The sequence below is a fragment of the Ambystoma mexicanum genome, chromosome 1q (genome assembly GCF_040938575.1).
Source record: "Ambystoma mexicanum isolate Mex_15411 chromosome 1q, UKY_AmexF1_1, whole genome shotgun sequence".
Classification (NCBI taxonomy): domain Eukaryota; kingdom Metazoa; phylum Chordata; class Amphibia; order Caudata; family Ambystomatidae; genus Ambystoma; species Ambystoma mexicanum.
Window position 1 is genome coordinate 1,523,718,234 of NC_090922.1, and position 18,242 is coordinate 1,523,736,475.

General features: G+C 51.1%; 1 protein-coding gene across 8 annotated transcripts in view; it reads right to left on the bottom strand.

Annotated features, from left to right (window-relative positions):
• Positions 1–18,242, bottom strand: part of SZT2 (SZT2 subunit of KICSTOR complex) — a 2,035,845-nt gene that overhangs the window by 1,873,792 nt on the left and 143,811 nt on the right. For all 8 annotated transcript variants that reach the window (XM_069642429.1, XM_069642432.1, XM_069642427.1 and 5 more), the window contains exons 5-8: positions 4,926–5,057; positions 3,939–4,095; positions 3,727–3,833; positions 3,006–3,216 (exon numbers count right to left, since the gene is read on the bottom strand). In XM_069642429.1, the coding sequence (XP_069498530.1) occupies positions 3,006–3,216; positions 3,727–3,833; positions 3,939–4,095; positions 4,926–5,057 (607 nt within the window). The remainder of the gene's footprint in view (positions 1–3,005; positions 3,217–3,726; positions 3,834–3,938; positions 4,096–4,925; positions 5,058–18,242) is intronic.

The following is an 18,242-nucleotide window of genomic DNA, read 5'->3' on the forward strand; positions in this document are numbered from 1 at the left end:
AAAACAGTACCAACCCTTATTACTTTTTAGTAGTGGGGGGAGGGGAGTGAACCGCCATTAAAAGCAACTAAGCAGAGTTTTTTAGAGGGGCAGAATGTAACTCTGCCAGAGATACAGTTCTACACCAACTCATTTACAAGTACACTTATTATGCTTTTCAAGACAGAAGCCTTATCTTTTGTAGTCTTTCCCTATTCTACGCATGAGTGATCTCAGAGCCAGAAGAGGGACCCTAGTGGTCTAGGAGCCAGCTGCAGGCATGTCACGATAGGGTTCAGTTGCAGGAATGTCAGAGTTCCAAAGGATATCTTCTTCAACAAGCAAGCATTAACTTTAGAATTAGTTTGAAGTGTTCAGTAACTTCACAGAAGGCTCCCTATATGCGTTCCAGAATAGGCCTGGTCAAGTGGTATGGGCAAACTCCCAGCCACATGAATCACCCACTCGGCCTCACGGGATTCACACAAGACTTAAGGTAAGTATTACCCAAGTCCACACAGTACCTTAGGAGAAAAGAAGAGCTTCTGGGTGGATGCCTTGAGGATGAAGCAGCACAGGACCTGGTCCCTGAATTCTTGGTCTGGAGACGAAAGAACAGACACTGGATGGGAACATGCAGCAGCAGTCCTCAGAGGAAGCTTCCAGCAACGGATTCTTCTCAGATTCTCGTGGCTCTGTGGGTCTCGCACATTTTTACAGCAGCCAGATGAACGAATATCGCCGGACAGATTCTCTTCACTTTCTCGGCCCTGCACTCTAGCGAGGGGACTTCACAAATTCGAATCGTGTCTCTGGAGGTCCTGCAGGACTCCACCAAAGTTTTGGACGGATTCAGACTTCAGAAGACCATACACTGCACTCAGACCCAATGTCCACCGACCTGTATTGGTGGTTTGCAGCCCAGGAATGGTTACTTTTTTCAGGTCTTCTTGAGACCAGTGGATCTCACCAGTCTCTGGGTAGGAGTTGAGCATTCAGGATTCGATTGGAAGGAAGGTTTACATCAGGCTCCAGTTTCAAAGCAAGCTCTCCGGTTGCTGGAAATCGCTACAGACATCTTTTCTTCATTTTCCTCTTTGGATTCAGCTCCAGTGGTCGACTTATCAGCAACTTCCAGTTTCTGGGTATTTATCAGGAACTACAGCCCAACTTCTGCAAACTCTTCCTGTAGTTTACAGAACAGGGCGGTCTGGATGTCCAATCAGGACAGCCAGTCCCCCATGGGGAACGGTTTCTTTTTAGGCAAGTGAAAGACAAAGGGCTGCAGAGTTTTGGGTGCCTCCCCTGCTTCCTGTCTTATCAGACACTCTGGAGACTTGGCAGGGAACACAAAAGATTCCTGCCGAAGACAAAACTTCAACCAAGGTTGTTCCCACCTAGAATGGCAGAAGACGACCTAGGAGACAACAAGCAAATGAGAAATGGCGGAAAAAGAAGGAGTCCACTATTCTAGCCGTATGGTGGCCATCCTGTGCATTACCAAGGCTGATTTGGCTCAATCATGATGTCATGAAGGTAGTTTCATGGGCCAACAGCCATTCCAGTAAACTGAAATTGCAACTAAAGTTTTACCAGGTAAGTAAGCAAGGGGATACAATGTATGACCCCCAGCACTCCACGTAAGGTGGGGTGTGTTGGCTCACTATATAAAATGTAAAGGGGATGGAAATACCACTTTACTCTTTGGGCACAGTAGTTCACCCAAGAAATAATAAGAGAACTAAAAGGAAGCCACTGCATTTCAAATTCTGTGTGCTGCCATAGTACATTACAGTCAGTCCAAAGTTATAGGAAACTATAACTCCAATCACACACTATGGAGAGACACAGAGTAAATGACTAGATGAGAGTGTGGAAGAAAGATTCCCACTCATCTAGAGACAAGTTAACATAATTACCAAGTCCACACAAACGTTCTAGGGTTGACACAGGTCAGGAAGATTATTCACATTTATAAAAATGTTACCCAACAGGGAGATCATCCCCCTGGCCCCTCCTATGTAGCCATCTCGGAGTCATCTTCGACTCCTCCCTTTCCTTCGTCCCTCATATTCAGGACATTGTCAAGAAGTCCCACTTTCAGCTCTTCCTTCTCAAAAGAATTCTAGCCTTCCTCACCTTCCCCCAGAGACTCAAGGTTACCCGTGCTCTGGTTCTCTCCAGGCTAGACTACTGCAATCGCCACCTCCGCATTCCTCCTTCGTCCACCCTGCAACCCCTCCAGCTAACACAGAATACGGCAACAAGACTTATCCTTGGCCTCAAGCCCAGGGACTGCATCTCTCCTGCCTTTCAAAGCTTTCACTGGCTCCTGACCTCAGCATGGATTCAATTCAAATCCCTTTATCATCCACAAGACTATCTGGGGCCAGGGACCACTCTATCTTCAACGCTTCCAGACCAAATACTCCCCTTCTAGACTCCTTTGTTCCTCGGGCACCAACTCCCTGCAGGTTAAGTGGTTTGCTAAACAGAGAGCTGGTGGTCGATCACTTTCCTTGTCTGGCTCCCTACTGTGGAATGGCCCCCTGCTCCCTGTGTGTCTTGAGCATGACCTCCTTAAGTTCCAAAAAAGCCTCAAGAGCTTTCTCTTTACCTCTTCCTTCTTCTCCTCTCTCCTCTGCTAATCATACAGTAGCAGGACTGATGTGCAGGGCCCTTATGTGTCCTCGTGGCCCTGATCCCCCCCCACATCTCTCTTCGCTGCCGCTGTCTTCTTCTACTGCACTTAATTACGCTCACCCTACCCATAGGTGGTTGCACTTACGTCTCTTCTCCTCTTAGCACTTACCCTGAGCACTTCTCCATGAGCATCAAGCACCTTATCCCCCACCCCCGCTTCATTTGCACATCCTGAACACTCACAAGGCATAGTAGGTTTGTCTCCCCTCCCTTTTTATTCTCATTGTCTGTCTTCCCCAACCTGTTGCCCTGTGGGCGTTTTAATACTGTTTTGCTAATTGTATAAGCGCCTACCAAGTGACCAAAACACAGAGCATACTCACCGCAGTAGTACTCTGGGTTCATGGACTCGCCAGTTCGCAAGAAGGAGTAGAGCAAGAAGGCCTTGTGGTAGACGTTCAGGTAAAGGTTCCCGGGTTCCACCTCTGGGCACGAGGACAGGTAAGACCCAAAGGTAGCCATTGCAATGAACTTCATCAGCTCCACGTTTGGCACATGGCCAAAGCTGCAGTCATAGGAGAACACGGCACCCACCTAGGTGAACATGAGATTATCAGGTGGCACATACATTAATAATGGAATGCCTTAGAAGACCCAATGATTGCAGTAAAGGACACAGTCTACAATTTGAAACTTAATAAAACAAAACTGCTTCATTGATTATTTGCCTCCGTCACTCCACCATCTTTTGCGTTATTGGTAATACCATCTTTCCATATTGTATGACAGTTTATTGGTGCAGTCAATGAAACTAACACCATAAAAGAAATCTGATATCGCAACGCAACCATACAAAAATCCACTGCTAGGGCACCCTACCTGAAATACTGATAAGAAAAGATAAAGCACACTGTACATCCAAAAGATGCAATTTAAATCAAAATCTCTTTGGCCGCTATAGGGGCAACAGCTTCTATGCACAGAACCACGGCACCATCCCTTTGTGCAGCAGAACAATGGTCCATTGGCCATGCTCTCATCCTATACAAAGGGTGCCTGCAGACGAGTAAGGAAAGCAAGCACTGGGTGGTACGGGTCCTTCACCTGGACAAAAGAGCAGGCCACTGTGCCACTGCGCAGCTGGCTGAGCAGCGTCTCACAAACTGCCACATCAGGGACACTGGTCACTCCATCTGTGATGATGATGATACCTGCAAAGAGAAGTCTGTCACTGAAGAGCTCCAGGATTCCCCTGCCCAACACCCACCCCACACATCAAGGATTGTGAGAGTCACATGATACAAGTGGTCACTGACCTGCACTGGAGTTTGCTGGCAGCAGCTGTAATGCCAGGATACCCTGTCGGATCATGCTGACCAACCCAATGTCTGCCGTCACCATGGAAACTCCCCGCTTCCGGTCCTCAGGAGGATCTTCCAATTGGCTCTCAGTGTCTAAAAGAGAATCCTGTACCTGTAAAAACAGATGGGAAGGGACATTGAAAGCACTCACTCAGCAGTTGCAGCAAGTACTGGGAACCCTAGGCAGCCACAGAGTTTGGGACACTGCAGAGGTATGCACTACGGAGTCCAGAGTCGATCTTCACTAAGAGGTGCACAGAAAAGGACTAAGAACTAGGCAAAGCTGCAGATGCATACACCTGTGCTCTAGCACTACCCCTGGAGACTGGTTCATCCTCCTACTGAAGGGCAGCACTGCGCGGGGGATGAAAATGCGACAACCTTCCTCCTCTCATGTCCCAGCCAGCAGCATCACTCCTGGGATGTTTAGATCTTTAGAGTTGCCTACAGACCATATGAGAACATTTGAGGAAGATGCACAGGTAGAAAAACCTTAATACCAGCAAAAGGTACTTCATTCCTAGACTGGTAGATCAAATCAAAATATTGCATTAAATTTATCCTTTTCTTTATTTTAACACTTTTCAGCCAAGGCCCTGGTGTGTTTCCCCCACCAAGGACTCCCAATGTAATAGAATTCTGCTGGTGCTGCTCCACTTCGCGATTACACACTTGCCTCAAAGACATGGGCGCAATCTGAAATCACAGGTTTAAATCCCTGCCAAGCTCTCTAATCTATCAAACTAACAAACAGAATACCATTAAATTGGTTAATAACACACTAATAAACACCCATCATTACAAGGCATAGAAGCAGGAGCAATCGGGAATGAACTGCTGTTTAAAAACAAGCCATTATTTCTGCTCTCATCTACTTGTACAAGCCGCCATCTTCTATTCCCAGCCCCGCCCCTTTGACATACCAGTCCCTTGTTGCCTTACCAAGATTTGGGGTTCGTACTGCTGCTGCAGCATCTCTGCCACTTTGTTCTCGAAAGCACCCAGCTGCGTGTATACCTGTTGTAGGAAGGTTTCCAGTTTTGCTTCCTCCAGCTGAAATCCTTGGACCAGCACCTAAATGGCAAAGAGACAATTAGATTACTGGGTGTTCTAAAAAGACAGAAGGACTCAACAGCGCCCAATGTACCCACTGAGAATACTGGACCAGGACACGAGACGGAAAAATCACTTCTGGCTGATCTAATACAGTACCACCACCAAAAAGCAATAGACCTAACCAGTACCAAATAAGCAGACATGGCTCTCCAGTGGAAACTTCAATCTATACATCTCCGGTGACTAGGAGTGTTGGGGAGAATTTTCATTTCTGTTTCAATTCCCTTTAACCTTAGAGACCCCCAGCTCTTTTGCTGGACTCAGGGCTTTTTAATGTGTACTCCTGGGTGAGTGGGACCCTTTTCTCAATCACTCATTTGTTTTCCTGTCTATGATTTTCTATGTTTCTTACTATTTTATGGAGTCTGGTAAAACTCCATAGCATCTGCTTTTGCATTGCGACACACAGCACCTTTTGTGCAGTGCCACTGAATGAAGTCCCTTGGACTTCTCTTAATGTTCAACTAAATTTTCTTGGGTGAACTATTGTTCCCAAGAATAGCATGATGACCCCTGTCTTACTTACCTTTACTTTATGGGTCCAGCACACACCACTATGTGGAGTACTGTGGGGTTACATGGTAATTCCTTTCCCCATGCCTCATGTAACATTTTTTACACTAACTCACTTGAATGGCTGGTGGTGGTGGTTTCTTTTTTTACTACCTAGTGACATGTATTTTCAGTCTGATACCTCAGCTGCAGTGCTGCACCAAGGGTAACCATTTTCTCAAAATGGCCACAGTCTTCTTTTTTGCCATTTCTCGTTAGTTTGTTTCTTCTGGGCTTTTACTCTACTTGTATCAGGTTTGAGTCCTTTGGGTGTTTTGCCTTTGGCGGGCTTCAGCCCTGTAGCCCGCCCCAGGCTCCAGTGTGTCTAGAAAGGCAGGAAGTGAGGGAGAGTCCCGAAGCTTCCCTGTACTTTGTCTCTAGGTGTGCCTGAGTGAAACCAATCCAATTGGCCAGCTGGCTGCCCTTGAGGACAGCCACCCTGCTGGGTGATCGATAGCCTAGGGCTGTGAATGAATGGTAACTTACATAAAAAGTGAGGTTTTTGGGGCTAAGAGCAGAGGGGACCACTGGGGGACAACATCCGAAGCAGAAGACGAGAGAAGATGCCAGCAGAACCCACCTTGACCGCAAAGTGGACTGTGAAGCCCTGCAGCTGTGCTGACCCCGTTTTCGAATCGACAGAGAAGACCCATAAAGAACAACTTCCTCCCTTAGGCTGGTGGCACCAACTAGCCTCAAGACAAACTATTTTGGCGCAACCGCCGACTTGCTGCTACTTTCGAAGGCTTCAGAAGCCCAATACCCGGGGTACCTCGACCACCTGCTATTGCATTGTATTCTTTAGTCCAAATCCAGCCAAATACTTGTGGGCATCCAGAGGACCCTACAGAAGTAAGAAATCCACGTCCAGAGTCCATCCTCACCAGAGTCCATGACCGAGGGATCAAGGAACTTCCAACCAGGAGCTGTTCATCATTGGCGGTGGGAAAGGCAATCAAAACCATAAAGAGCTGCTGAATCAACGAAATTCCAATTGCAGCCGAGTCCCTCTCTCGAGTGCTGACACAGGAGCTTGCAAGACGTCCTCCTACCATCACCACGACCAAGGACAAGGAACAATGGTCTGCTGTATTGCATCCAGAAGGCATCCAGCTTGAAAACTTAATTTCAAAGGTACTGGGAAGCTTGGGGTACATCATCCTTTTTGCCATTTGGGGTGCTTCCTATTTTTGGGAGTGTAATTTAATCCTACACTAAGTTGACCTCAATTTACCTGCACTGGCCTTACAGCTTGTGCTTTCTAAAGGTGACTCCTCTTGAGTTGCTGCGATTTCTCTTTTGAACACTGACTATTTAAGAACAATCTTCTAAGAAGAAAAGCATCAGAACTTTGACTTTGTCCATTGACTTTGGGCGTCCTGCCTCCCTAAAGGGCTCCTTCTGAACCTATTGATATGATATGGCATTTTTAACACGCCTATACACAAGTGTTTCATGGCGCGACGAGAGTGGGGTGGGGAATAGAGGGAGGACAGAGACAACGATTTTACTAGGCCAGGCGACATTGAGATCTCTCAAGTGCAGGGCAGAGGGGAAAGGGAAAGTGTGGGGGACAAGAGGGAGGGGTCAGTGCAGTACATAGAATGAACAGTAATGAATAAATAGAATAAATAAAACAATAGGTAAAAAGTGCTGCCAGCTTGTGGCAAGTGCCGGGGTAAGTGCAGACATCAAGTGTCAATGGCTGGTGGGAGCTGTAGGGATACAGAAACAGCCCCCAAGTGCAGGGGTTGCCCGGGAGGCAGTGCAGGTGTGCAGTTTACAGGGGAGGGGATCTGGGCCCGAATTCAGAGGCTAGCCAGGGGACCAGTGCAGTTTCAGTCAGGGGTTCAGCAGGGGAGAGGAGGAGAGACAGCAGAAGCAAAGAGGTAAAGTCTTGAGATGCTTCCGGAACCGGAGATGGGTCTCCTCAAGTTTTAGGGAGCAGGAAGGCGGTTCCAGAGGGAGGTCCCAGCCGAAGAAAGAGATCTACCGCCAACTCGTTGCTTGGTGAAGCAACTGAGCCGTAGGGAGTTGGAGGCTGATGAGCAAAGAGCTCAAGAGGGTAGATATTTAAGAAGAGACAGTTGAAGGTATTGAGGCCCCGGGCCCCAGAAGGCCTTGTAGACAATGCAGAGTGGCTTTGGCAGTGCTTGTTCCCTTACAGGTTTTAAATGTTAAACACTTTAATGCTGGGATAATAGACTGTCTGCATCCCTTTTGGGAAAATCCAACTGTTCTTATAACCCTAACCTTTCCTTGCTTAAATTACTCAATACTGCAAAGGTGATATTATATAAATGCTATACTGACCTCAACTGACGTCACCTCCGGGTGCTGGAACATGTTTAACATATGTATGAATTACTCCCCTGCTTTATTTTCACTTGTTCAATTGAATCCTAACTTTGGATTAATGTTACAGCTAATTACTGTTTTTAAAGAATGCTTTTAAATTTCTTTGTGTATGAATAAATAATGTATTATACAACTTTAAGGGTGTAAGTGTTTACTTGGACACTTGTATTTACCGATTTCATTGTACAGCTCTTCAGCCAACATTACCTCTCTTAAGATAAGTCTGGCTGCTCAGTCACACTAACAACTTGTGTAGTACTGGACTATATTAAAAGACGGGTTACCTAATACCAACAGATAAGTCGTGTGTAGTCAAGTCCCACACCAGTTGGACTGAACTAATTCTTACCTAACAACGAGCATGACCACTATTATGCCAAAGGTCCTGAACTCTGACCTCTGGGAGTCTGACAGCAGTTCTTGTTCTACTGGTCCACTGACCTCCACTTCCCCTGCCAATCTCTCGCAACCATGGCCTCATTATAGATCTAACTCTGCATAACACGGATCTGGAAGTCACTACTGCTGGAGGTCAGGGTCTCCACAAGGTCACTGGTTGTCATTTCCCCATGCAGGTCACCCCACTCTGCTTGTTGTTTAACTTACTGGCTGGTGCCAGCTTTCCGGGGACTTTGAGTCGAATTTCGGATTTGGGAATGAAGATACACAAAGAGGTGAGGGTGAAGAGTTCCTTTTTTAGGCTTTGTCAATTCCGATATACCCTTCAAGCAAGGACATGCAGCAGTGATAGGAGATGTTAGTAAATTCCAGATTAGATCCTGCCAATGCGTTGTATGCAGAGGTCACAGCTTTTCAAATTCAACAGTTCAGAAAGGTGCAGTTCACCTTTCATAAAAAACAAAAGGATTTTATTTCTGCACTAGAGAGACTTCACTGGCTTCCAGTAAAGGGTAGTGTAATGAATGAAGTGGAGTCATCACGAATCCTCCTGTGGTGGGGGACTAGGGGTCTCCTCCCATGTGGCCAGGGGGGCGGCAGCCGCTACCTGATACCGCGGGTAGCTTTATGAGGGAGGTTCACATGGGAGGAGACGACAGCCGGAGAGATGTTAGAACCTCATTGGATGAAGCACAGTGTTCCCCCCTTTTTTCTAAGGAAGACCCTCTGACACCCAACACATTAATGGCATGCTGTCATTTAAAGGATCCCCTTTTAGCGGAAAACAAGAAACGTTTACTTTACAGTATTCAGGTCACGCCTCCACCTTTGGCCCAAACACCCACAACTCACACATACCACTTTCTGTTTCTAAAGTACCTTATTGTAAATATCCTGACCAAACATGACAATTTTTTAACAAAATATTATAGAAGGGTGTTTTGCAAAATGGGAATGGTTCTAACTTCATTCTCTTCATCATCAAGGGAAGAATATACGTACCAGCATACCAATCATTTGAAAAAACACTTGGAAGTAGAAGCCCAATGACATCCATGGACTCCAACTCCCATAATCACTCAGGTACTGAGACAAGGAGTAAGATGAGTGAGTTTGTGCAGAGCGACAGGTACCCGAAGCGCTATGGACAGGCAAATCGTTTTTAAAAACCAATACTGCGAGGACAGCCACCAGGGGGGGCACGGATGAGTCTTCCCTCCATGTAAGGTCCGGCCCAGGGGGTCCGTAAAATGGATGGAGCCCCTGTTTCTGGACCCTTCCCCCTGGTGAAGAAAATTGCGTCAGAGACGTGCAAGGGTCCCCCTTCCCAAGGAAAAAATCCCAGAGAGAATAAAACGTGGGAAGGGACTCAAATCACCAAAGGAAGGTGACGACACCAGAGGGTAAATTCCCTCGAAAGTGAAACGGAAACCAGCACGGAAACCACCCGGGAACGCCCCGTTTATTTAAGACGCACGCGGCGACGTGCAACGTCACGCCGCCGCGTGCGCGTCTCCCTCACGGGGCAACGCCACACTCCTCCTTTTTCCGGGAGGAGCAACGACAACAAACACTTCCAAAATTGCACTGCACACATCATAACAATTACACACTCAGAGCCCATGCCCCTTTATTGTCAGCCTCCCGATTCCCCTTACTCCGGAACACAGTCAATCGGCCCCAGCACATAGTCTCCGAGATAGGCAGGTCTCCCTCGCCCAGCCCTCTGGGGGTACCTCCCGCCTACCTCAGCCGCAGGAGTCCCAGCTGCTCCAGTGCCTCGTTGTGGCGACCCCACAAGTTCCCCCCGGGGGGCATCTTCATCCGGGAGGGCAGACTCATCCGGGTCAGGCGGGAGCTCAGCTCGAGAATCCCCCAGTTTCTTAAAGAAGCTCACATTCCGAGTGACAGCCGACTTCCCGTCCGAGGCCGTTACCATCGACCCCTTGACTGCCACCACGTCCAGCGGCTCCGGTTCATATGGGAGCGAGAGCTTTCCGTGGGGATGCCGATTCCTGATCAGCACTTCGTCGCCCGGTTCCAGCCGCTGCGGACGAAGACCCCGCCGTATGTTCTCTTGATGTGTCCTTGCCTGTCGCTCTGCTTCCACCCGTTGGTCATCTATTACGCCGGGTTCCTTTTCAAGTACCTCTGGGAGGAGACCTCGGGGGCACCTACGGAACAGGACTTCAGCCGGGGCCACCCCCGTTGAGGCGTGTGGGGTGGTGCGGTACACTCTCAAGAACTGGTATAGCGCCCGCTGGAGGGGCTGGCCCTGTCCCTGGGCTATGCGGAATGTTTTGTTCAATGTCCTCATCAGCCTCTCCGCATCCCCGTTCGCACGGGGCCACAGCGGGGACACCTTCCGGTGCGCCACTCCACAGCTCTCCAGAAATTCCGAGAACCTAGCGCTCTGGAATGGGGACCCATTATCCGAGCACAGAGTCACAGGAAATCCATGGGTGGCAAACATTTTCTCCACAGCGCCCACCACGTGCTCAAATGCCACCGACTCGACGAATTCCACCTCAGGGTATCGGGAGTATTCATCCACAATGGCCAGAAAGTGAGTGCCTACGGCCGTGGATCCGAAGTCCGCATGTACGACCTCCCACGGCCGGGTCCCTCGTGGCATTACTTCGATTTCAGGCTCCCGCTGGACTGGGGAGGCCGCCTGGCACCACACACAGGCCGCTACGAAGTCGTCGACTTTTTTTTCCAGGTCGGGAAACCACACCTTCAGCCTCAGTCTCGCCTTCGTCTTGGCGGCCCCTTGGTGTCCCTGGTGTGCCAGGTTGATGACTTCATGGATCTTGGAGCCCGGCACCACCAGGCGATCGCCCCGCAGCAGCAGGCCCGACTCCGTGAAGGACAGTTCGTCTTTTACCTTCCAGAGTTGCTCGAGGGTCACTTTAGCTTCTTGAGTGCGCCCTGCCACCAATTCTAGCACGGATTTCCAGGACCCCGACCGCATCGAGCTCCTCAAGATGCGGAAACACTCGTCGTTGGCCGCCGCACTCTCCAGCTCGGGTAGCGGCATTGCGTTGGGGGTGGCACCCTCTACCACCATCCTGACGTGGTCATCGACTTCCTCAGCACACGAGTCTTGTGCGGGTCCTCCACCACCCACCGGGTGCCTGGACAGGTAGTCAGCCGCATTGTTGGCCCCCGGCCGGTAGATCAGGGTGACGCTATACTCCAGAAGGGCCAACATCCACCTCTCGATTCTGGCTGGTGGTTTTGAAGATGATCCGGCCATGATCGGAAGCAGCGGCTTGTGGTCCGTTACCACTGTCACAGGTCTCCCCAGCACATAAAGCCGAAAGTGCCGACAGCCCCACAAGACAGCCAGGGCCTCGCGTTCAATCTGCGAGTATCTCTGTTCGGTCTCGGAGAGGGCTTTGCTGGCATATGCCACTGGCCTTACCCCCCCATCTCTGCCCACTTGGGTGAGCACAGCACCGAGGCCAAACGGGCTGGCGTCCATCACAATCTCGGACTCCAGGGCGGGGTCAAAAAAAGCCACGGTATCATCTGCTGTCAGGGCGCCTTTGATGTCCTCGAATGCCGACTGTTCCAACGGGCCCCACTGCAAGGTGGTATCCTTTTTCGTCAGGGCCCTCAGAGGCTCCGACCTCGAGGCGAGATTCCTGATGAAGCGCCCACAGTATGTTACCATTCCCAGGAAGCTCCGCACATCTGACGCCGACTCAGGGGGGCGCGCAGTCCTGATGTCCTGGACCTTCCTGGGGTCCGGAGATACACCGCCCTCCTTGAAAATGAAACCAAAGAACTCAATGGTCGGGCGGAGGAACTCGCATTTGTCCCTGTGGAGGGTGAGCCCCAGCAACTGCAGCCTCTCAAGGGTCTTGGCCAGACGTTTCAGATGTTCAAGTTCCGTCCTGGCAAAGACCAGAATGTCGTCACTAATGTTTAGGACGCCCTCCAGGTCTGCGAGAGCGCCTCGGATCAAGTTCTGAAAAACCTCGGCTGCTGACGACACACCGAAACTCAGCCGCTTGTATCGGTAAAGCCCCCTGTGGGTAGTGAAGGTTGTAATATATCGGGACTCTGGGTGGAGGACAACTTGGTGGTATCCAGCTCGTAAGTCCAACTTAGAGAAGAACCGGGCCCCCTGCACTTCAGCAATGATGTCATTGATCGTCGGGGTCAGGTGTCGTTCTCTCCTGATGGCCTTGTTGGGCAGCCTCATGTTCACACAGATCCGGACGGAGTCCGGCTGTTTAGGTTTCCTCGCCACCACGATAGGGGATACCCATGGTGTGGGGCCCTCCACCTTTTCGATTATATCCAGGTTCACCAGGTTGTCTAGTTCCTTGTCCACCTGGTCCCTTAGATGAAACGGGATCCGCCTGTGTTTCAGAGCCACGGGCTGCACCGACTCATCAATGTGGAGCCTCACGGGGTCACCCTTCATACTCCCAAGCCCTTTAAAGATGTCACCATATTTGTCCAGCAGATCGTTGATGTCCTCCAAGTATACTGAGTACGCGAAGCTCACTATGCCAAGAGCCTCCGCTGCCGCACAACTCAATAGGGTGTTGCTGCTCACCGGAGTCACGTAGAAGCGGGCCTTGATCTTCGACCCGTCATGCTCCACCCTGGCGACAAACGCACCGTCCAGTGGCAGGGGCTCCCGCCCACCAAATGCAAAAATGCGGGCTCTTGGCGTCGCCAGCCTCGGGGGTGGATTGAGCACGGCATAATGTCCTCTCGTCATTACGTTGACTGAGGCCCCCGTGTCGACCAGCACCGGGACCGGCGAGCAGTTCACCTCCACGACGCATCTCGGCTGTCTCCTGCTCCTCCCCTTGAGGACTTCCATGCTGGAGACGAAAAAAATATTCTCCTCATCCTCTTCCTCCACTTCTTCCGCCGGCGTCTCCTCTCCCGATTGTTCCACCTGAGCTACATTGGGCGGGTGGTTTTGGCGAGGGGTCCACAGACGGGGTTGTCCCCTTGGAATCAATACAGGCAGGGTCGCCCTGCACACCCTCGAGAAGTGGCCGGGCACCCCACAGCGTCCGCAGATCTTTCCAATCGCCATGCACTCAGACGAGTGGGGGAGGTCATAGCCGCACTTCTGGCATGACTCCACTGGCTTACCAGCTCTGTCTCTGGGAGCCACACCGGGCCTTCGCACCCCTCTGCCGCCCCGCCAGACAGCGCACACCTCTTCCGGCCTCGCTGCGCGGGATCCGGCCTCCATCTTGTTGGCACGGGCCTCCGCCACCTCATGGCACCGCCCGAGCTCCAGGATTCTGGGCAGGGTGAGTCCGGGCTCTCTCAGGACCTGTCGCCTCAGCTTGCCAGATGAACATGCCTGGATTAGCATGGTCCTCATCATATCCTCCGTATCCCCCCACGCACACCCTTGGGATAGGCGGCGCAGGCGGCCATAGAAGGTGTCGAGCGTTTCATCTTCCTTTTGTCTGGCCGAGAGCATGACGAACCTCTCATAGTCCACATTGGCAAGGGGAATGAAATGCGCGAGGAGGGCGGCTTTGGCTTGGTCATAGGAGTTGTCCACCGGAGTTAACGACTCAAATATCTCCTGTACAGCTGCTCCGGCTGAATACAGCATCGTAGCCACCTTACTGTCATTGTCCGTGACCTGGGCGGCCCGAAAGTACATGTCCAGCCGTCCAATCCATCTTCTCCATCGGGGGCCCAGGCTGGACGGAGGACCCGTAGCGTCAAACTCCAGAATGGGCTGCAAAGCCGCTTGCGCCCTGGCTTGGGCCATGGCCAGGGGTGGTGGTTGGTTCGGGGGAAAAGCGGCACCAACCGTGGGTGTAGGCAGCCCAGACGTCGCAGGAAGTGGGGTTGGCCATGGGGGATTCTGTTGAAATAAATCTGCCAGGCTTTCGTCCGGCGAATCCTCCGAGGCCGTGGCAGTCGCACCCTCCAGAGGGCCGAAATCACTCATGGGCCCAAGCGCACAGGCACCCTCGTTCTGGTCCTGAGGGCCGCAACTTGCACCTCTCCCCACACTGCCACCACCCTCGTGATGATGAAAGGGTTAAAGAAGCTACCTTGAGGCGTCTCATTCCAACGTGGATCTCAGGAGCGGGCATGCCATCACCCACGTGATGATGAAGGGGTTGAAGAGGGTCGTTGAACCAAATGTTCCAAAAATTGAGCTTCAGAAATGGAGTGGGCTGAGAAGGCCCAGCCACCTCAGTCCATCTTCCAGCTACCACACGACGTTACAGACTGAAAATTGGCCAAAATATCAAAATTCAGGCATGGGCCTGCGGGTTAGGCTGCCCGCAGTCAGCAAATCCAAAAATTGGGCTTGGGTGGCCTTCCGACTCCAAGCCGGAGCTTTCGGAAGTTCCTCAGCCACGTGCGCAAGATGGCCGCCAGCCGCGTGTATGGTCCGCGGCCACAGCGTGAGACGAAACATCCGCGGATGTTTCGTCGTCGGAGAAAAAATTTTATCCGGGATCGCTCTCACCGCCGGGCCCGGGCATCCAACACTCGTCGCCACTGTTGGGGGTCTCTAGGTGCCCCCATGCGTGCCCGTGAGCCCCTCCACCCACAGACTCAGATCAGACACGTCTGTGTGCTTCGGGCTCCCCGGTCGCTCTGACGCGGCCGGGAACGCCCCGTTTATTTAAGACGCACGCGGCGACGTGCAACGTCACGCCGCCGCGTGCGCGTCTCCCTCACGGGGCAATGCCACAGACCCGACCCCCGTGGAACCATCGTCCCCGTTGGGTGCAGTGGTGACAACTTCAGGATAACACCACTGGAGGCACCCCCTGTGCCCTAGCGCATTCACGGACACCCTTCCACAGGCGCAAGCGGAAGCCCACGGCTCCCGAAAGACAGTGAAGGCGTGGGATCGACCGTTCCCGTCGCCTGAGAAAGACCCCCCCACGGGGCCGCCTCGCAGCACAGAGGACAGACCGCTATGCTGCGGTGCACCAATCGTACCGTGAGCACGCCGGACTGCGGGCACCCTGCAGTGCGAGTCGGCAGCAGCGTAGCATAACAAACACAGTGAATGCAACCCACTGGCCCCCCTCTTTCCAACAAGCACCCCGGGGCTGCTGTCACAGCTGCCGCCGGGGGAGGATTGATCCGGGGTCCCAACACCAACATTGCTGATAGAGCCCTATCATTTTTACTATTCCGGGAACCACCGCATGGGCAGTCCCAGATAAGGGCCCTCAAGCAAAAACAAGCACAGTGAGCCGTACAACACCGGCTCGGAGGGGGTTAGGGGGGAGAAACGAACAGAGATCCCCAACCCCGTAAGAACATACATTTGTGGACTTCATATTGTGTCACAAGAAATAAGAGAATAAAAAGTACAGGTGCTTGCGCAATAATATGCTGTGTGTAGAGCGCCACTCTGAAGGCTCTCCAATAACTACCCACACGAGACCACGCAGTGACCTGACTTGGGAATCCAGCAGACTACCTCAATACGCTCTGCGTCCCTCCCCACCCACTCTGGATTTATAAAACCCCTGTGGAGCTCAGGAGACCCCCACTTCTTGGTACCTGTGCAACTTTAGGAGATCTCCTCTCCGGGAATCAATTTGAAAGCACCTGAACAGGCGCAGAATGCGAACACACAATAAAGAACTAAAACAATAGGGGGGAAAAAAGTCACCCTGCACGATTAAGGCACTAAAGATAGCGCAAAGGAAATCAGAAGCCCCCACACACGCTAGAAGGGCCTTCCACCCTCATAATGCAGCAGTGAGAGGACGTATTCCTGGAATCACACTAAAGTCGCCAGAGACGAACTCCGAAACCGAGGGTTGGGCCCCCACTAACGGGGCAAGTGCCTCCTCCGCCACAGTAGACCATATATAACCATTGGAAGAAAACTAGCCTAATTTGCCTAGGAGATCTCCTTTCCTCGAATCAATCTGAAGGCATCTGATCAGGTGCAGAGTGTGAACATATAACATAGAACCAATACAAAAGGAGGAAAAACAGTGTCTTGCACGATTCATCGATTCATGCACTAAAGCCAGCGCAAGGCAAGACAGAGGTCTCCACACATGGTAGAACGACCTCCCACTCCTATAGAGCAACAGGGAGACGACACACCCCTGAATCACACCAAAGTCCCCAGAGACGAACTCCGAAGCGGCAGATTGGCCCCCCTCTAATGGGAGAGTGCCTCCTCCGGCACGGCAGACTTTATATGAACATAAGAGGAAAACTAGCCAAATTCGCCTATGGGTACTCCCAACCCTCCCCAGCTACAGACGACATGGATAAAGTGACCATGGAAACATCCGCCTCAGAGGTTACGGTGACAAAGGAAGACATTGCCGCCCTCCTGAAAGAGATAAAGTTGATGGGAGCCAACATTGGGGGCAAGATAGATAACACAGCAGATAGATAAGATAGAGGAGAGACTTGAAGGAGTCGCAAGCAACCAAGCCTCCATACATACCCTTGAAACCCAGATGGACTCCCGAATAAGAGAGATTGAACAAAGGAAGGAGGAATTCTGACTAAAAATGGATGACTTTGAAAATAGAAACAGAAGAAATAACCTTCGCTTTTTTGGCATCCCTGAACACGAAGGTGAGACGGAGGAGACCTCAGGAAAAGAATCCATAATATCATCAAAATATTGGTTGCGGATGAAGACATTGACGAACCCAAAACGAAGAGAGTACATAGGGCCTAGCCAAGTTCCACAGGTACCAGGACAAAGCGAGGATTCTTGAGAAAGCCAGAAGTGGGGGCCCGCTCACCCTCAGGGGATAGGGGGGGTGCAGATCACCATCTTTCAGGATCTATCGTCACTGACTTTGGCATTGAGACGAATGTGCGGCCCTCTCACAAAGTGGCTCAAGGAACGAGGACCTCGATACAGATGGGGGTACCCCTTCTCCTTATCATTTGAACATGAAGGAAAGAAAATACGACTAAAATCAAAGAGGGAGATTTGTGACTGTACCGCTGATCTACTGGAAACACATTCAGTAAGAGGAGACCGAGAAGAAGCAGGACAGAGTACCAGACGCTGGAAACTACAAGGATCACAGAGGAAAAGAGTCAAGGGATCCAGGAAATACAGACGGGGCAACACCACACCGGATAACGATAAGTGACGCTAAAATTGGGGACCCCTGCCCGAAAGGAAAGAGGTCGACCTAACGATGATAAGCAGCAAAGTCGTCTGGGTCATCACATATCCTTTCAGAGAAATGATGTTTGGTTTTGGGTAATGGGGGCAGTGAGAAGGGGGGCTCAAATTGCATTGAGAATATTTATTGGATAAGGACCGTGAGGTAACGGTTCCTACTGGTGGTTCGACGTTGGATCGACCTTTCCAACTGATCCAGATCGAACGCCATCACCAAGAATTGGAGGATGGCATAGAGAGGGGGGAGGGGTAGTGGAGCGAGGGGGGGTGGGCCGAGAAGAGACCTTACACTTAGAATTACACAGACACACAAATGGTACACAGATGCCCTGGCAAGGTGTCAACTAACAAAGGGTCCTCCAAAAGGTACGAGAACAAATGGCAGTTAATACAGACCAAAGGGTGGGAAGCCTCCTCAGGGTAGGGACATTGAACGCCAAGGGCCTTAACTCTCCGACGAAAAGATCCCTAGTAAATCGTGAATTCCGTAGGTGACAATTGGACATTCTCTTTCTGCAAGAAACAAAAGATGCCAAGGGAGAGGAACGGAAAATTCTGGGCTACGTACAGGAATAGAATTCTGGGGATGCGGACCTCTGAGAAGGGGAGGAGTGGGGATACTCATCCATAAAGAACTAGGTTTTGTGAACGCCAAGATATGGGGTGACATTGAAGGGCGGGTCTTA